This window comes from Dendropsophus ebraccatus, chromosome 15, assembly GCF_027789765.1.
Source record: "Dendropsophus ebraccatus isolate aDenEbr1 chromosome 15, aDenEbr1.pat, whole genome shotgun sequence".
In the NCBI taxonomy this organism is placed as follows: Eukaryota; Metazoa; Chordata; class Amphibia; order Anura; family Hylidae; genus Dendropsophus; species Dendropsophus ebraccatus.
Genome location: NC_091468.1, coordinates 6,628,327 through 6,642,638, shown reverse-complemented (window position 1 = coordinate 6,642,638; position 14,312 = coordinate 6,628,327). Strand labels below are relative to the sequence as shown.

Genomic DNA, 14,312 nt, shown 5'->3' with positions numbered 1-14,312 from the left:
GACTATAATTGGAGAATAAGTCGGATTAGTTTGACAGCCAGTGAGTGACATGCACAGGAGCGGGATTGTAAGGAGTCCTGAAGTAAAGTGACCCCCATGCTATGTATAAAGCATCATCTGTTATTTCATTTTTTTTGGCAGAATTCAATAATACAAGCAATTTTAGGAAACTCAGTAATATGTTTTATTAGGTAAAAAAGCCTCTTTCTATACTCAAAAAGCTGTTTCCCACCTCCCCCCCTCTCACTTCTTATCTGGCAAAGCCGTCTTTATTACAGAGGAGCAAAGTGAAGACGGGTTCTGCTTTGTCCATTATAACCTATGGAGGGGGAAGGGGTCGAAGGGGATGAGTGAGCAGGAAAAGCAGAGAACCAGCTGTACAGGTTGGAGACTGGACACATAAAACACTGGATTGACAGGTCAGAAAGGTCAGTGCTCATCTGGGAGCTTGGTGATATGAGATTGCAGGATGTTGTGCTGTGCAGGGCTGCTTTTCCTCCTCTCTGTGCTCATTTATACCCCTTGTCCCCTCCCCTCTCCATAGAGCATAATGGGCACAGAAATCCTGCTTCTTCTGCAGTGAGGGGGGAGGTAGTAAAACAGCTGAGTACAGAAGGAAACTCTTTTGCTTGATAAAACCCATAACAGAGATTCTTACAATCGCTTGTACTATTGATACTTATTGATTTCTGAAGTGACATTTATAAGACGGTGACACATTAACTTTGGATCTGATGAGATGTCAAACATTTATTTATTGGACCTTAAAGTTAGATGAGAATTGTGCACTCCTGACCTGCTGATAGGATTTATATCGAACTCCATTGATTTATCATCATTTTACAGCCCTCATTCATCACCGGCGTTCCCGTCTTATGGTCTCCGCCGCGGTCACATGACGTCTAATCCACTGACAAGGTTTTCTTAGCGGGAAGCTGGAGGATAGAACGGTTAATGTAATACTCTGATGGTAAATAAGATGTTATCGCTGCTTGTAATGTGACCGGACGGGAGACACGGGATCAGTCCAGCGATCTGTACAACTACAGCTAAATACTCTGCACGAGATAAATGACGTATTCTGACCGGACAAAACTATAGTCTTACGGGAAAACCCCAAGGAAATGGTGAGCTTCATTAAAAATGCGATTATCATCAGAGTAAAGCAAAAGTCATCTCTGGGTGGTCTCTTCATCCCCCAGTCTCAATAGAGCTCTTCCTTTTTTGGCTATAGGGAGAGACTTATCAATCAAAGCTGGGGGGGCGGGGGGCTTTAGGGACCGCCCTGAAGACACTTGGCTCAGAGAGCATCAAGTGCTGACCAGTTTTCTTCAAAGCGTTTTACCACAACTTCTCTTTCCCCATGAGCACGCACAGATCAGCTGAGTGTGCAGGTTTACTGCCGAAAAAAAATCGGAATCCATTGAAGTTTAATGTGACGGCCATCTTCAGAATTTGTAAACAAGGAGAGAATCTTGAGAACTAGAGGAATCCGTGAAGGAAAACAGGGCTGATTGGGGAAAAGGTGATTTATAAAGCAGATTAGACACATGAAGAAACAAGGACATGAAAGCTCAAGGTGAGCAGGAAAATAGCTGCATATATATCTATATCTACATATCTCTATCTGTATCTATCTATCTATCTATCTCCTATCTATCTATCTATCTATCTATCTATCTATCTATCTATCTATCTATCTATCTATCTATCTATCTATATCTCCTATCTACCTCTCTATCTATCTATATCTCTATATCTATCTATGTTACTGCAACGCAGGATAATAAAAATACAAACAAAACAACATCATACATGTGAAAATTTATTTAAAAAAAAAAAAAAAAAAACTGGACAAAAAAACACCCAAAAACTAAATTATTGGATCTGAGTTAAGGCGGCCAAGCTCTCCTCCACCTCCGACAATTTCTTGAGGATTTCATTCATCTTCATTTCATTGAGTTCTAAGCAGAGAAATTCTGAATCCTGGTGCAGAAGAGAGAAAAAAAAGTAACTAAAATACAATATGGAAATAAATAGAAACACATGTAGTATGCATTTTTTTTACGTAGGCAGTTTAGAAGAATCTATAACACACGGGGCGCTGAGGATGAGGGTAGGTCTCTCACCTTCACCCTCTGCAATGGTTTCATGATATTAGGAATCTAATCCATGTGCTAATTAGGGGTTTGGTGCCCTGGGGGTGGGACTACAGTGGACTGATCCACTAATCGTGGCACTATAGGGTGGTCGTCTCACTACCAATGCACCAAAACTCCTAATTAGATTATTATTAACATGCTAATAGCACCGAAATGGCACCAAGGATGAGGGTAAGAAACTTACTTTAAAGTGTCCCTGTCATTATAACTTTCAAAGTCTGAATCATCACTAGATGTGATATAAAGCAAGTTTGCAATTTACATTCATTTTTTTTTAGTCATTATAGAAAACACAGTACTTCCTGTGTTCTGACTCTTTCTTTTCCAATGAGACTAAACACAGGAAGTCCTGGTCATCTGGGATCACAGAGAAGAAATGAAGTCATGTGATCGATGAACACACTGGGGGTTCATGTGTTTAGTCTTTTATTTCAAGACTAAAAAGCTTCAGGAGACTGGACCTGGATACAGTAAGTATAGATGTTATATAGCCGCCTTCAGGAGACTGGACCTGGATACAGTAAGTATAGTTGTTATATAGCAGCCTTCAGGAGACTGGGCCTGGATACAGTATGTATAGCTGTTATATAGCAGCCTTCAGGAGACTGGACCTGGATACAGTAAGTATAGCTGTTATATAGCTGCCTTCAGGAGACTGGACCTGGATACAGTAAGTATAGCTGTTATATAGCTGCCTTCAGGAGACTGCACCTGGATACAGTAAGTATAGCTGTTATATAGCTGCCTTCAGGAGACTGCACCTGGATACAGTAAGTATAGCTGTTATATAGCTGCCTTCAGGAGACTGGACCTGGATACAGTAAGTATAACTGTTATATAGCAACCTTCAGGAGACTGGACCTGGATACAGTAAGTATAGCTGGTGTATAGCTGCCTTCAGGAGACTGGACCTGGATACAGTAAGTATAGCTGTTATATAGCTACTTTTAGGAGACTGGACCTGGATACAGTTAAGTATAGCTGTTATATAGCAGCCTTCAGGAGACTGGGCCTGGATACAGTATGTATAGCTGTTATATAGCAGCCTTCAGGAGACTGGACCTGGATACAGTAAGTATAGCTGTTATATAGCTGCCTTCAGGAGACTGGACCTGGATACAGTAAGTATAGCTGTTATATAGCTGCCTTCAGGAGACAGGACCTGGATACAGTAAGTATAGCTGTTATATAGCAAATTTAGTTGGTAAAAAGGTCTGTAGTGCCCAATTTTAATGTTAAATTTTATATTAGGTAACCCAGCAGTGAATACTCAGAAAGGGAAGGACACTGACTGGATGGGAAGCTGTGACCATCAGAGCATCGATTGCTTCTCACCTGCTCTGTGTGCACCCTGCCCTGCAGTCTGATGCGGATGACTAGGCTTTTCCTCGACCTTTGCTTCCTAGGCTTATCAAGGCCAATCCTTCCCACTGATTTAGTCATAAATGGCTGACAAGCATTGGGGGAATTGGTTAATAAAATAACATTAAAAACGCCATCAAAGTCGCCTTATGCTCTACAGGTTTAAGCGATAAAAGCTTCCAGTGTTACAGAGGTGAATTGTTTTATGGGTATTATTATTGTTATATTTGATTGAGGAGGCAGTAATAGTCCATATTGTCTGAGCTGTTCTTAACAGCATTTAGTGACACGCTTTTCAGCAATACTCATGAACATAGACGACAATAGACATACTCCCCATGTCCCCTTGAGATGAATGTGAGACATTACTGAGCACGCTCTGTGACATGTGAAGTGGTGCTATTATCTCCTCTATCTACTGGTGTCACATGACGCTGCAATGGTGTACAGATCACTTTACAGCAGCCTCCTCTTATCACCACAGACACAATAGGAAGTCTCAGCTTAGTTTTAGCCCCGGTGGTGAGAATCAGAACTGCAAGATCTCAGGATTATTTAATAATAAATATAGAAAAAGTGAAAATTAGAAAAAAAAAAAAGTGTCAAAAATTCTTACAAAATATGTTTAACATTTTCTGATGACACTGTCCCTTTAAGTAGCCTTAACCCCTTCTAAACTGATAGGTCGGGAAGGACAACATATCCCTTATTTTCCGCATGGCTCCCTGTCCCCTATTAAAGTCTATGGGAGCAGAGTATTCATGGTGCCTCCCAGTGGTCTTGGAGCTGCCACAGTTTGTGTTTATGAGCCATATCAACCCACCCTAAAGGTCTCAGAAAGCCCCTTTAACCATGTCAAGTCTGAACACGCTCCACATACAACACTCCATATAGCCAATTCACAATCAACTGAACACTAAGCGATTCATATAATGACGTTACCTTCGTGGAAACCACCGTAAACCCGAGGGGAATAGAGAAGCCATTGTACCCGAGACTACTACACCAGCCAACGTTCTGCCCGGGATACGTCCCTCCTCAGACACTTACAGAAATCTATTGTCTCCCATCTATTACACAGAATCAGGTTTGTTCTTGATCAGTTTTAAAGGTGAAAGAAGCCAAAGAAAGTTGTGTTAAATTATGAAATGCGGGATCCCTGTTCCCATATAGGTGAAGCCCCCAAAGAATAAGGCACCTATTCCTTCTCTGTGGAATATCCATTTAAAGGGAATCCGTCAGCTCCCGGGCCCTACCTAAGGTGGTGACAGTGTGCTGTAGCTGGCAGCCCCCCAGTGAGCATGGTGCCTTTTTGGTAATTTTCCGTGCAGCGGATTATGTACAATCTTATGTCTCCTACTGTCACAGAGCAGTTGTTCGTGCCACACTTGTCATGCATCCTCCTCCCTCTTCATGAATAATCAATGCTGCCCGGCCTCCTGCTCGCTCAGCTGTTAGATTGCAGATCAGTCCTCTGTAGGCAGGTTATGTCTGAAAGAATCTTTCCTCTGTAATGTGTTGGAGCTGTGGTCTAGGGGTAACTCACTTGTCTAGAGACCTGCCAGCAGTTCATTCTCTGGTTCGAATCCCCTGGTGGAAATTAAATCGATGTCTTTTTTTCCTCATTATTGTATAATTTTTTTTTTTTTCTTATTCAATAGTTTTATTGAGAAAAGGAGTATACAAAAGTACTGGTGAAGTGCTGATAGCATCACATTTCCAATAATACAACAGGAAAATCAAACAATTGAGCGTACAGGCTATATTCCAAGAATATTTCTGCAAGATACAACAATAGAAATGGTTAGTGCCCGCGCGACATAGCCAGTAAGGGAGAGACCAAACAGCAGCGAAAGATCCCATAAGGGCACTTAATGTTCCACAGATTGTTAGGGAATCCCAATGAACAACTCCCAACGTAATAAGCCTGTTACGGCAACTTCAATTAAGTACCAGGAGAAAAAACAAAAGAACAGTAGGGATATGCAGAAAAGTATGAGAGCATAACCAAAAGAGGAAAGACAAGGGGAAGAGAAGAGGAGCCAATGCCAATACAGCCCTTTCACAAACCCGAAAAGAGGTGTCACAAGCCAACCGCACGTATGAGGATCTCAGACTAATGGCCAGGCCGGGAGGCGAGACTACTATATTCTGGTGAGTCCAAGAAACTCGACCAAGGGAACCACATTCTGGCAGTTTTACCAGGATCACCCTGCACTTCAGCTCTCAACTCCTCCATTCGGCACACCACCATCACCTCCGTCAGCCATTCAGATATCGTAGGAGCAACCGTGCTTTTCCAGTGCCTAGGAATAACTATGTGGGCAGCCGTGAGCAGGAATCTGGTCAGCGATCGCTTCTGCAATCTGAATGTGCCTGGCAGCAGCAACAGCAGCATCACAGCGGGATCAAAAGAGAGCTGAGAAGAGGTGATCAGGCCAATCAGATCAGCAACCTGTTTCCAGAACGGCTGCAAGCGAGGACACGACCACCAAACATGTATCATGGTGCCCCGTTCCTGTTCGCATCTCCAGCAGACGTCAGGAACATTTGGATACAGCGTATGAAGCAGCGCCGGTACTCTGTACCATCTAGATAATATCTTATAATTAGTTTCCTGATATCTGACGGAGACCGAAGACTTATGGCAGAAATTGAAGATCTTACTCCACTCAGGAGGAGTGAAAGAGCGTGCCAGGTCCCGCTCCCAGCCACCCTGGAACACAGCGCCGGGGGATCAGCAGCGGAAAGCAAAATAGAATAAGTCAGAGAAATGGCGTGAGGTGGGGGCGAGGGGGCTACACACAGGTCTTCAAATGGGGTCAACGATCTGTGAAAACCCATTTTAACCGTATTGGCATTATAGTAATGCGACAACTGATTGTATTGTAGTACCGAGGCTCCTGACCGCCCCTCGACCGGTACTATATCCTCGTAGCTTCTAAGAGCAGACTCAGTAAGGAAACGTCTAATATAAAGGGGTTGGTCTAGCCGTATGCCCAGAAAGAGGAGAGAGGAGTTACCCGGCAAAAAATCCGGATTATGAGAGATCGGAGTGAGTGGACCTCCCGCCCTGAGCAATGGGGCTTTATGAAACCGCGACTGGAAGATGGAGACCGTGACGGAGGAGACAAAGGGCAGCAGCACAACCCGCGATCGGGGCCATCGTGCTGGACCGACCCATAATATGGAAGAAAGAGACAAATCCGCCATCACCGCCTCCACCGCCACCCACAGCTTCGTTCCGGCACCATGGAACCAGTCTAACACTCTGGTTGCCACTGACGCCAAATAATAAAGAAAGGGGTCGGGCAGTGCCAGTCCACCAGCGTGCTTGGGCCTGGTCAAGGTGGTTCTAGCAATTCTAGGCCTAGAGCTCTTCCAAATAAACTTGGAGAAGAGTTTAACGACCTCTGCAAAAAACTTATGGGGTATACAAACCGGGAGGGTCTGTATTGTATAATTTTTAAGGCTATGTTCACACACACAGTATGTTTGCTCAGTATTTTTGCTCAGTATTTTGAAACCAAAACCAGAAGTGGATTGAAAACACTGAACGGCTATGTTCACACACTGTTGAAATTGAGTGGATGGCTGTCATTTAATAGCAAATAATTAGGTTTTTTTTTTAAACGTCCGATATTTGCCATTAAATGATGGCCATCTGCTCAATTTCAACAGTGTGAGAACATAGCCTTTCTGTGTTCTCAATCCACTCCTGGTTTTGGTTGCAAAATACTGAGCAAAAATACTGTGAGAACAAAGCCTTAAAATTATACAATAATGAGAAAAAAGACATCTATCTAATTTTCATCAGGGGATTCGAACCAGTGAATGAACTGCTGTCAGGTCTCTAGACAGGTGAGTTACCCCTAGACCACAGCTCCAACACATTAGGGAGGAGAGATTCTTTCAGAGATAAACAGCCTACAGAGGACTGATCTGCAATCTAACAGCTGAGCGAGCAGGAGGCCGGGCAGCATTGATTATTTATGAAGAGGGAGGAGGATGCATGACAAGTGTGGCACGAACAACTGCTCTGTGACAGTAGGAGACATAAGATTGTACATAATCCGCTGCACGGAAAATTACCAAAAAGGCACCATGCTTACTGGGGGACTGCCAGCTACAGCACACTGTCAGCACCTTAGGTAGGAGCTGACGGATTCCCTTTAAAGTGACGGCCTATAGATGGAACATTCCAAAACCTACTGGTTGTAGAGCAGGGATCGGGAACCTTCGGCTCTCCAGCTGCTGCAAAACTACAATTCCCATTATGCCCGAACAGCTGGAGGGGCGAGGGTTCCCCATCCCTGTTATAAGGAGAGACAGCAACAAAAACAACTCCGGAGACAACGGTTCCAAAATCCCCAGGACTTCCAAACTTCAGAAAAACTCCCAGTTGTGCGACCCCTGCTACAAAAACATTATTTCTATAGAATCAGAGGAGAGGTCAGTGTGTTCCCGCACAGTAACCACGGACAGGACTACAGGTCTCCACCACACAGCGGGATCCTCCGGGGTTCCTCTATCTATAGCTCTTACCTACTAAATGCCCCGATGTGGTTTATATGGACACAAGGTAATGAGGAGCACAGATACAGAAGATCGTCACCAGCCAGCAAACAGGTGAAGCTCTAGCTGCATGGGATCGGAGGAATTATAGTCGCTCTGGATATCACAGAGATCGGCGTTCTTTACTGACCATTCACAGGGCTCTATCAATCACATGGCTGGGCTGCACTAAGCACGGCTCATTGGTTTATTGAGGCCTTTAAAGGGGTATTCAACTCAAACATAACTTTTGAGATGTTGTTGCCCACGGTGAGACTAACAATTGCTCCCATACTTCCCTCCCTTCAGAGACGGATGATGTAAACAAGATCCTGGCAGGCTGTATCTGCAACATTGTAGCTTCTTTGTAATGCTGGGAGGGTAAATCACAGTGAGTTTATCGGCACCTTGATCTCAGAATAACCCTCCCAACATTACAAAGAAGCTACAATGTTGCAGATACAGCCAGGGACATCTCAGAAGGGAGGGGGAAGGAGGGGGAGACAGAGAGAAAAGCTCACACACAGATTTTTCTGTCTTCAGCAGAAAGCAGCAACTGATAACTGGGGGAAGGAGACTGAATAGATAATAACAAGTTTGGAAGGAATTGTTAGTGTCACCATGGGCAGCAACATATCAAAAGTTATGTATGAGTGGAATACCCCTTTAATATTTAACTGCACAGCAGACACACAAGGTAAAAAAAAAAAATACTCTGTCAGAGAATCACATGATCGACTCTACAAACATACACAGTGGAGTTCACTCTATTCATGGGTCATACAGAACATGTGATACAAAAGAACAGATTTTAGATGAAAATGTTTTGCTTTTAAATCAACTGGATGTGAGAAAGTTATATAGGCTTGTAATTTACTTCTATTTCAAAATCTTCAGTATTCCAGTACTTATCAGCTGCTGTATGTCCTGCAGGAAGTGGTGCATTCTCTCCAGTCTGACACAGTGCTCTCTGCTGCCACCTCTGTCCATGTCAGGAACTGTCCAGAGCAGGAGAGGTTTTCTATGGGGATTTGCTGCTGCTCTGGACAGTTCCTGACATGGACAGAGGTGGCAGCAGAGAGCACTGTGTCAGACTGGAGAGAATACACCACTTCCTGCAGATTTTTGTGTAGTCTTCCCCTATTCCACACTGCCTGAAAAGAGGGACCAAACCCAAGTCTGTGTCCTGTCATATGGAGCACAGTTTCCTACGTGGATCATAGTAACTACTCCCCCACAGATCACTGGAAATCAGCGCCGGAATTTTGGGGAATGAGTAGACGCGACTATTACGTGCAAAGGCTGAATTTTCTGCTTCTGCTCGAATTGTCACAAACGTTTACAGCAACTCAAAGAATGTTTATTAATGTTGTATAAAAAAAGGTCAAACAACATATAAAACGTTAGCGACACGAAGTTCCAAGAGGAGTTTATAACACACTAAGTAGCACAGAACACAAGGAGGCCGACGCACAATTAGGCCGATTCAGAGTCAGCAAAGACCGAGTGTTCTATGTAATTCCATCGCATCTTCCAAAAGAAAAACTCTTTGTGGAGGCAACAGTGGAGTCTTGTTTGTAAGTTTCCAGTACATGGCGACCGTGAAGCATCATAAACATGGTTAGCCGCAGGTCACTCGTGTCAATCACAGAATAAATGTTTTCATGCAATGCCCACTGTAACCAAAAGGTTATAGGAACAAGCAAAGAACAAGGTCCTATACAGCACCGCAAAACGCAAAAAACGCATAAAAACGTAGGACTGTGTGTAAAGTAAGAGATACAAATCAGGAGGGGGAGCCATGATAAACTAGGAACAAGCCCTCCAAGGAACAAACCCCCACAGTATAATAAAAACCAAGCTCACTAATATATAGAGATAAGAAAAAAAAAATCATTCTATGGAAAAAAAAAAAAAGTTTTTACCCGGTTTCCCCGATCAGGTGTGACCAGTATGAGTGGAACAGCCAGTATAAAGTGTATGGCTGGATAGGCGGAGCGATCATACAAGTAATATTTTTGTGTATTTCTTGGTTGCACTTTACTATTTTCATTGACATCTAATGGTGAGCTGTCATTTATTTTTGTTTATTTCTGACATTTGATACGTATTTGTTCAAATTTCCCGCTCTATTGCTGATTGGTGTCGATATTCTGCTTTACCACAAGTCCTGGGGGTATCTGAATTCTCATTTTTGCAAGTCATAAAAGGAGAATGGTAATTATCTGCAGCCTAGTGACCTGTCAATGTTGTTAGAGTACGGCCATAGGTCCTACAGGATATAGGCGGGTATCCACAGAGCCAGGTCACACAGGTTCAGTCCAGAGCGGTCACCGTTCAGATTAGTTTCTCATTAGTTCTTCTATCTGAAGGTAGTAGTTGTGATAACTAAAGAGGAGCATAATCAAGTCCAATCGTGTGGCACTTCATTAGCGGTGGCTGAAGAAGTTGGATGCAGCCCTAGGTAAGTCCTGGTGAATACCCCGTTTCCCCACAAAATAGGAGCGTCTTATATTAATTTGTACTCCCAAAGATGCGCTAGGTCTTATTTTCAGAGGATATTAGAGCGTACGGTATGGAGGCTTCCGGCTTTCGGAGGAAACTCACCACGGCACACTCGTACAGCACAGCAGGGACGGTGTACTGTATGGCGGCTTCCGGTCACCACGATGAGCTCACCACAGCACATTCGTACAGCACAGCAGGGACGATGTACGGTATGGCAGCTTCCGGCCACCACTGGGAGCTCACCACAGCACACTTGTACAGCACAGCAGGGACAGGGTACGGTATGGCAGCTTCCGGCCACCACTGGGAGCACAGCACACTCGTACAGCACAGCAGGGACGGTGTGGACGGTTTGGCGACAGGTGACAGGATAATGGCAGACTGTGTGCAGCTCTACATCTGGGAGTAGGGGACAACTGGGATGGCGGTAGGCGACAGGTACAGATACAGAAGGGAATAACATGGTTGTCGGCAGGTGTCTTCATGTCCTGCATGCAGCTGCTCTGCAGCGGACAGTGAAGGTAGGGGACATTGGTTGTGGGCTAAAAAGAATCTCAGCTGCATCCCCTGCTGTTCTTTTCGGCGGCCATGTTTCCAAACAAACATTTTACTAGCTCTTACTTTCAGGGGAGGCCTTATATTTATCAATACAGCAAAATCTACACTAGGTCTTACTTTCAGGGAAACAGGGTACAAGCCTATGGCCTATGGCTGTATCCATGTTTTCCAGGATTCCCCAGGGCTGCATCCAACTTTGTCAATCACCAGTAATCAAGGGCTAAATGATCTGACTGGAGCGTGCCGGAGTCGCGCTCTTCTTTAACGTCTCCTGAAGATTTGTCAGACATCCAATAATGAGAAATAACTACAACAGATTGTATGAAAGGTAGAAGAGGCTGCAGAGTGTGCTGAGCGCAGCGGCGTCTATGTCACATGCAGGAAGGGGCCACAAGAGAAGCCACAGCGCTACACATGGTGCATGATACAGTCACTATCCATCTATATAACAATATACATAATACTATACCGCAATCCCCAGCATGCAAAATGATGTCACCGTCTCTTTACTAGTACAGCCTGCAATGTAATTCCGGAGACTTTTAGGTCTAGAATAACCCCGGCTTTAGTGCCAGTTGCCTCGGTGGAAGTCTAGCGGTTTCAGAGAGAATAAAACAACCTGCGAAAGCTTGGGGCTGTGCCAGCAGCGACAGGTGCAATGTGCTGCACCGGCTATGAGCCATGACAGGACGCAGCGCCGCACGGCAAGTAACATGCTGCAGACTCATTGTAGATTGTTTCTCAAAAATAACAAATAAGATAATTTTTAAAGTTTAACTTTTGAAATCCTCAGATTTATTGTCTAATTATTACAGAAAGGGATGGGATGGGGGGTGCGATGTAAAATCTATTGAGTACTCATCAATAAGCCTACGGGATGGATAGAATCTAGGTTACTGGCTTATTTACAGGGGCTACCTCACATTCCCTTTAAAGGGGTAATTCACCAAAAATGTTTTCGTTCAAATCAACTGGTGCCAGAGATTCGTAAGTTACTTCTATTAAAAAAATCTCCAGTCTTCCAGTACCTATCAGCGGCTGTATGCCCTGCAAGAAGTGGTTTATTCTTTCCAGTCTGGAGAGCAGGAGAGGTTTTCTATGGGGATTTGCTGCTACTCTGGACAGTTCCTGACATGGACAGTGGTGGCAGCAGAGAGCACTGTGTCACACTGGAAAGAATACATCACTTCCTGCAGGACATACAGCAGCTGATAAGTACTGGATGCCTGGAGATTATAGATTATTTTTATAGAAGTAAATTACAAATCTCTGGCACCAATTTACTTTAAAGATTTTTTTTGTGAACTAGCCCTTTAATAAAAGCCTAAAGCTTGTAATGTTGGCGCCATGGAAACCGAGAATGGCGTCTATAAATCCGGGATAGATTGGCGTACCGTCCTTGGAATTAACAGTAGATAATCCCTGCTCTATATCTGCCTGCTCCTACATTTATGTGCAGATAAATGAGGTATAATATACACTATAATACATAGACAGTCGGCCTAGGATTTGTTCTAGATCTTTTTGATGCCAGAATTGATTTTTTTATTGAGTTTTTGCACAATATAGAATATATACAATACAACACAATATAATCAAAAAATATCATGTAAAAATACCAAGGAAGGTCCAGCTGCGCGTCATGTGACGAGCTCGGCCCGGCAGCATCTGTGGTTGTGGCGCTGATTGAGCGGACATATGGGTATCGATTCACTAATGTAGGAGAGAAGGGCTTTGCTGAGATCATCTCCACACATGCAATCAGCTGATGGAACGTCCACGCGGCTTCATGAGCTAAACGCAACCAATTACAACCGCTCATTGATGAGACATAATCTGCGGATAGATTGTCAGATGCAGCCACGCCTGAAGGGCAGCGCTTTCTAATCCGCTAGCTATAACATTTGTCGCACTATCCTGCAGTATACGCAGATTATTCATCAATTTTTTATACGGCAAAGTGACCTATTTTTGTTCTGGTGAATTAAAGGAGAAGTCCGGATTTTATTTTAAACGGCAGGGCACGGGGGAAAAATAGCAAAAGGTACTACCCCACGTCTCCTCGTGACACTCTAGCTCCAGATCGCCGATCAGGGACCCCTACAGGGCTCCGAGATCTCCACCAAAGCCGTCACGACCCGGCTGATGGACTGGCTGCTCAACAGTCAGTAAGTAGGATGGGACGCCGCTCCAGTCAGTAAGTAGGATGGGACGCCGCTCCAGTCAGGCTAGGTTCACACTGCGTTTTTGCTATCCGTTTTTTTCAAAAAACGGATGAAAAAAACGGATGCATTTGAGTGCATCCATTTTGATCAGTTTTTCCGTTGACTTCCATTGTAAAAAACTGATCCGTTTTTTTTTTTTTTTACAATGGAAGTTAATGGAAAAATGGATCAAAACGGATGCACTCAAATGCATCCGTCTTTTTTTCAACCGTTTTTTGCAAAAAACGGATTACAAAAACGCAGTGTGAACCTAGCCGCAGTGAGTAGGGTGGGACACCGCTCCAGTCAGTGAGTAGGGTGGGACGCCGCTCCAGTCAGTGAGCAGGGTGGGACGCCGCTCCAGTCAGTGAGTAGGGTGGGACGCCGCTCCAGTCAGTGAGTAGGGTGGGACGCCGCTCCAGTCAGTGAGTAGGGTGGGACGCCGCTCCAGTCAGTGAGTAGGGTGGGACGCCGTTCCAGTCAGTGAGTAGGGTGGGACGCCGCTCCAGTCAGTGAGTAGGGTGGGACGCAGCTCCAGTCAGTGAGTAGGCGGGGACGCCGTTCCAGTCAGTGAGTAGGGTGGGACGTCGCTCCAGTCAGTGAGTAGGGTGCGACGCCGCTCCAGTCAGTGAGTAGGATGGGACGCCGCTCCAGTCAGTGAGTAGGGTGGGACGTCGCTCCAGTCAGTGAGTAGGGTGGGACGCCGCTCCAGTCAGTGAGTAGGGTGGGACGTCGCTCCAGTCAGTGAGTAGGGTGGGACGCCGCTCCAGTCAGTGAGTAGGGTGGGACGCCGCTCCAGTCAGTGAGTAGGGTGGGACGCCGCTCCAGTCAGTGAGTAGGGTGGGACGTCGCTCCAGTCACTGACTGGCTGACAGTGACCCAGTTTCCCCAGTGTCAGTGGTTGTGCAGTGGAGCCCACATTCTACTCAGTCACTGTCCCTTACCTATAACCAACCTTTCCCAA

General features: G+C 44.8%; 1 protein-coding gene across 1 annotated transcript in view; it reads right to left on the bottom strand.

Moving 5' to 3' along the window:
* Positions 1–1,812: 1,812 nt before the first annotated feature.
* COMMD1 (copper metabolism domain containing 1) overlaps positions 1,813–14,312 on the bottom strand; it is a 60,537-nt gene continuing 48,037 nt past the window's right edge. Inside the window, exon 3 of the mRNA XM_069954722.1 lies at positions 1,813–1,986. Coding sequence (XP_069810823.1) covers positions 1,879–1,986 — 108 coding nt within the window. The 3' untranslated portion in view covers positions 1,813–1,878. The remainder of the gene's footprint in view (positions 1,987–14,312) is intronic.